Here is a 6000-nt window from a genome sequence, read left to right as displayed (position 1 = left end):
CTGTACTCTGTCATCTACTCTAAGCCATCCTAGGTTGTCAAAGTGGGCAGGGGTGAGGTGGGTTCTAGGAGTAAGGTCAAGCAGTAGTCTGACCAGTTTGTTTTGAGATGTTTGTAATTTTGTTTTTAGCGCCTTTGAGGTGCTTTGGTACCATGAGGTGCAAGCATAGTCGTAGTACCCCTGAATGAGTGCTCCTGCCAGAGTCTTCAGGGTATTCTTGTTTACCAGAGAGGAGATCCGGTACAAGAATCGAGTTTGTTGGTTGACTTTTTTTATTACATTGGATGCCATTTTGTCACAGGAGAGATTAGCCTCTAGGATGGAACCCAGGTAGGTAATTTCATCTTTCCTTGTGACAATATTGTCACCCACTGTAACTGAGAAGCCGTCGGTCTTGCTGAGTTTGTTATTTGAACCGAAGAGAATGGACTCTGTTTTGCCCATGTGTAATGATAGTTTGTTATCAGCGAGCCATATGCAGATTCTGCCTAGTTCAGAGCTGAGGGTTTTTTCAACCTGTAACTTGTTCTTGTCAGAGACCAGCAGGGCTGAGTCGTCCGCAAACAGGAACAAGTTGCAGTCACAAGCTGACGACATGTCATTTGCATAAATTAGGAACAGTAGCGGTCCTAGTATGCTTCCTTGTGGAACACCACAGCTCACTGTGAGAGGGGGGGATAGGGTACCGTTTACCTCCACCATCTGTTCCCTGCCCTCAAGGTAGGATTGCATCCAGCTCACTGATAGACTATCAAAACCAATTGCTTTTAGCTTGTCAATCAGAATGGAGTGATTGACCGTGTCAAAGGCCTTTTGTAGGTCCAGCATGACCATGCCGCAGTATTTGCCTGCGTCCACCTCTTGTTTGATGTGGTCATTCAAATAGAGAAGGCATGTGTCAGTGGAGTGGGATGTTCTGAAGCCAGATTGGAATTCGTAGATTAGATTTTTTTCCGCTAGGTACTTTTCGACCTGTTCGTAGACTATTTTTTCCATGACTTTCGAGATGGAGGTGAGAATAGAAACAGGGCGGTAGTTGCCTGGGTCTAATTTGCTGCCCTTTTTGTGCAGAGGGGTCACCCTCGCAATTTTGAAGTCCTTGGGGACGTGTCCCTGTTTTATGGAGAGGTTTATTATGTGTGTGATGATTGGGGTGATGGCGGCTGCTGAGTCTCTGAGGAATTTGGAGGGGATGTTGTCATGGCCAGTGGCCTTGTTAGGTTGGAGGGCGCTCAGTTTATTGAGTACCTCATCTGTTGTTACCATTTCTAGCTTGAAGTCGTCCTTGCGGACCCCTAGGTTTTTGTAGTAAGCTACTATGTGTTCTACCCCATAAAGCCCTGAGTGGGAGGGTAGTTTGTTTACCAGTGTTGTGGCTATGTTTGTGAAGAAAATGTTTAAGTAATTGGCTACATCCAGCTTGTCTGTGATGAGCGTGTTGTCCGTTTTTATGTTTATGTTTGAGAATCTGGTTTTAAGTTTTTTACTGCATCCTAGTTGATTATTGAGTAATTTCCAAAGTTCACGTGGTTTGTTTTTGTTTTCCTCAGTTTTGTCATTGATGAAATTCTTTTTTGCAGTTTTGATCATGGAGTTTACGTCGTTTCTTAGTCTGTTTCTTTCTAGTTTGAGTTCAGTCACGTGGGCTTGGAGTTCACTGCTCGTGCTTTTAGTAAGCTTTGACTGGTTTTTACGAAACTCAGAGCATTTTTTGTCTCTGGTTTTCATAGCGGCCAGTATTTCGGAGTGCATCCACGGCTCAGCGCGATTTTTTACCCTGGTGGTTCTTAGGGGGGCCATGTCGTTTAGTATTGTTGAGAATTTGGTTTTGAAACCAAGCCAAGTTTCTTCAACCAGTGTACCATTGAGCTCATCTGACCAGTCCAGACTCTCCAGTTCAAGGTTAAAGGCCTCGCTAGAGTAGGTTGAGGTCTCTAGATGTGACTGTTTTGTGGCAGCCAGCCTTTTGTTTTAGTTTTTTGCGGGTACAGAATATCATATAATGATCACTTAACCCGCATGCTATAACCCCTTTATTGGAGATCTTGGACTTGTCGGAGGTCAGTGACAGTACAGTACAACTAATAATACAACACAACTAGAATACTGAATCATAATAAAGAGACCTCCATTACGGCGCCTACACTTGGTAAGAAATGCCCCTTCCAGACTGTATTCAAAAGTACATCTTACTACTAAAATGGTGACCTCTCTATTGTCATAAACAACAACCACATCCGGTGTATTAGCTGTATCATAAAGCTGCTTTTGATAACGCAAACGCACACACACACACACACACACACACACACACACACACACACACACACACCTACCCGTGTGACTTGACACTGTGTAGCAAAGAGGACCTTGGCGTAGGCATCTGACAGGCCGGTGTCATCAGCAGCCATCAAGCCCCTCCCCTGGTAGAGATGAGCCCGCAGCTGGAAGTACCTACTGTCTGTATAATAACACACACACACACACACACACACACACACACACACACACACACACACACGCACACACACACACACACACACACACGCACGCACGCACACACACACACACACAGCACTGGTGTAAATCTAGTCTAATTACTGTCTGTATAATAACACACACACACACACACACACACACAGCACTGGTGTAAATCTAGTCTAATTACTGTCTGTATAATAACACACACACACAGCACTGGTGTAAATCTAGTCTAATTACTGTCTGTATAATAACACACACACACACACACACACACACAGCACTGGTGTAAATCTAGTCTAATTACTGTCTGTATAATAACACACACACACACACACACACACACACACAGCACTGGTGTAAATCTAGTCTAATTACTGTCTGTATAATAACACACACACACACACACACACACAGCACTGGTGTAAATCTAGTCTAATTACTGTCTGTATAATAACACACACACACACACACACACACACACACACACACACAGCACTGGTGTAAATCTAGTCTAATCCTACTGTCTGTATAACACACACACACACACACACACACACACACACACACACACAGAGCACTGGTGTAGGTCTAGTCTAATCCTACTGTCTGTATAACACACACACACACACACACACACACACACGCACACACACACACACACACAGCACTGGTGTAAATCTAGTCTAATTACTGTCTGTATAATAACACACACACAGCACTGGTGTAAATCTAGTCTAATCCTACTGTCTGTATAACACACACACACACACACACACACACACACACACACACAGCACTGGTGCAAGTCTAATCCCAGGTGTGATGGTGCGTTCCATTGAAGTAGCATTCCAGTGAAAATGAAAATCCAATGCAACGGAACGGCCCTCGAAGTCAGAATGACCGAGCGGGAAACTCAGGGTCGGTCTCTCAACTCACACTTTTACAAGATGCAGTTATCTGTGGACGTCGTGGACATATCTATATGGTTCTCCCTTAGATAAAGGACATATTATTTTCCGAATGTATGGTTTCTTTTCGAGCTGGGCACTGGAACGCACTCTGATGTTACAATTCATATTTTCCAATTGGGAGCTTCCAACCTCCGACGTTGAATAGAATGCGACGTTATGCCGAGTTCATGAGCCATAAAAACTCACGTGGCAAATAAAATCTCTGACTCTCTGACTCTGACTCTGGATGTAGCTAACTCACCCTGGCAGGACAGACGGACAGGAGCTCTGGATGTCCCCAAGGCTGACGCCTTCCTCTCCTCCTCCTCTTCCTGCTCCTCCTGGAAGATGGGGACAAACTCCTCAGGCAGGCTGTTCACTGCCTCCTTGGAGTATTTAGTCTGACCCAGCCATAGGTACACCTCCAGCTTAGCGAAGATCTGCCCCATTGGACCACCTGGCGACTGGACAGACAGACAGACAGACAGACAGACAGACAGACAGACAGACAGACAGACAGACAGACAGACAGACAGACAGACAGACAGACAGACAGACAGACAGACAGACAGACAGACAGACAGACAGACAGACAGACAGAGAGACAGACAGACAGACAGACAGACAGACAGACAGACAGACAGACAGACAGACAGACAGACAGACAGACAGACAGACAGACAGACAGACAGAGAGACAGACAGACAGACAGACAGACAGACAGACAGACAGACAGACAGACAGACAGACAGACAGACAGACAGACAGACAGACAGACAGACAGACAGACAGACAGACAGACAGACAGACAGACAGACAGACAGACAGACAGACAGACAGACAGGCAGACAGACAGACAGACTAATGAAGCTATATGAGCAATTATATATGACAGATTGATATTGATATGATTGATTGACAGATCAAATATATTTAGCTTAAATATCAGATCAAATCAAGAATCAAGAATCAAGAGGTTTATTTGTCACATACATACAAGGGCATACAGTGAAATGCGGGTGGTCATTGATTGTGCAAAATACAATAATAAAAATAGGCATAGAAAAAAAGAAACATAGAAAATGTAAAATAGGTAAGACACAAGATATGCATGGTAAAAAAGACATGCTAAGTTCCTGAGAAACTGGTTCCTATATACACTACTATACAATACAATTTACCATTTTAACTCTTAATGTATCTAAACTATACTATTAGTACCTCCTTCCTTTAAAGTGACTTTCTATTTTTTAAAGTGACATTTTGTTTACGTGGTTGTTTTAGCGGTTGCCGCATGAGTGTTGTGTGTGTGTGTGTGTGTCTGTGTGTGTCTGTGTGTGCTCATGTGTACTTGTGAGTGGAGAGTTCAGTGTTCAGTGTTCTGATGGCCTGGGGGAAGAAGCTGAGCCAGAGTCTCTCTGTTCTCGCAGCGTGTGTACGTAGGCACTTGCCTGGCCGCAGCAGCTTGAACAGGCTGTTGTTGGGGTGGTGGGGGTCTTTCATTATTCTGCAGGCTCTGGATTTGCACCTCCTGTTATATAAGTCCTGCAGGGGTGGTAGTGGAATACCCGTAGTACGTTCTGCTGAGCGCACCACTCTCTGTAGGGCCTTCCTGTCCTGTGCCGTGCTGTTTCCAAACCAGGCAGTGATGTTTCCAGTCAGAATGCTCTCTACAGCCTGCACTCTCTACATCACACACTAAACATGTAATTTGTACGTTGTTTTGTGTGTGTGTGTGTGTGTGTGTAGTAGTAGTACTGTGTGTGTACTGTGTGTACTGTGTGTACTGTGCGTGTGTGCGTGTGTGCGTGTGTGCGCGCGCGTGTGCGTGTGTGCGTGTGTGTGTGTGTGTGTGTGTGTGTGTGTGTGTGTGCGTGCGTGCGTGCGTGTGTGTGGTACCTTCATGTAGAGGGTGGTGACCCTCCCACAGTCCCGCCCCTTCTGCTCCTCAACCATTGAGAACAGGATGGAGTGGGCGGGGATTCGACAGTAGGCCAATCTCTTCCCGCCACTCAGTAACCATAGAAACGCATCTGGAAGGGTGCTCTGGGGCTGTGGGGGGGGGGGGGGGGGGGATTACATTTACATGTAGTAATTTAGCTGACACTTTTATCCAAAGCTACTTAAGCTGACACTTTTATCCAAAGCTACTTGAAAGTTGTGTACAACAAATAAATCAGCAGGAAGGGTACAACTCTGGCAGCTAAGGGTAAGTGGTAATTCTGAGTGCATAGTAGTATAGACATATTAGCATAGTAGGTAGGGATGCTCGATATTGGCTTTTTTACCGATACCGATATCAACCGATATCAACCGATACCGATATATGCAGGGTTTCCCCCCCCCCCCAAAAAATGGAATAATTTCAGGTAATTAACATTACATATCTCTTGTTGTGGAATTAACACAACAGTATGCATAGTTTTGACAATAAATAAAATCAGAATTTGTTCTTACTTGCTTGCCTGGGTAAATAAAGGTTATAGAAATGTAAAAACCGATACCGATATTTTCCGATATCACATTTTAATGCCGATATCGGCCGATAATATCGGTAGGCCGATAA

General features: G+C 44.7%; 1 protein-coding gene across 1 annotated transcript in view; it reads right to left on the bottom strand.

Moving 5' to 3' along the window:
• The window catches only part of fer1l4 (fer-1 like family member 4), a gene marked incomplete at both ends in the record, with an annotated part of 112825 nt that overhangs the window by 46996 nt on the left and 59829 nt on the right, over positions 1 to 6000 (bottom strand). The window contains 3 exons of the mRNA XM_084315837.1: positions 2337 to 2461; positions 3697 to 3898; positions 5334 to 5486. Of these exons, the coding sequence (XP_084171963.1) occupies positions 2337 to 2461; positions 3697 to 3898; positions 5334 to 5486 (480 nt within the window). The remainder of the gene's footprint in view (positions 1 to 2336; positions 2462 to 3696; positions 3899 to 5333; positions 5487 to 6000) is intronic.

This window comes from Notolepis coatsorum, assembly GCF_963971535.1.
Source record: "Notolepis coatsorum genome assembly, chromosome: 6".
NCBI lineage: Eukaryota > Metazoa > Chordata > Actinopteri > Aulopiformes > Paralepididae > Notolepis > Notolepis coatsorum.
Note: the sequence above shows the minus strand (reverse complement) of the source record. Positions and strands in the feature narration are given on the sequence as shown.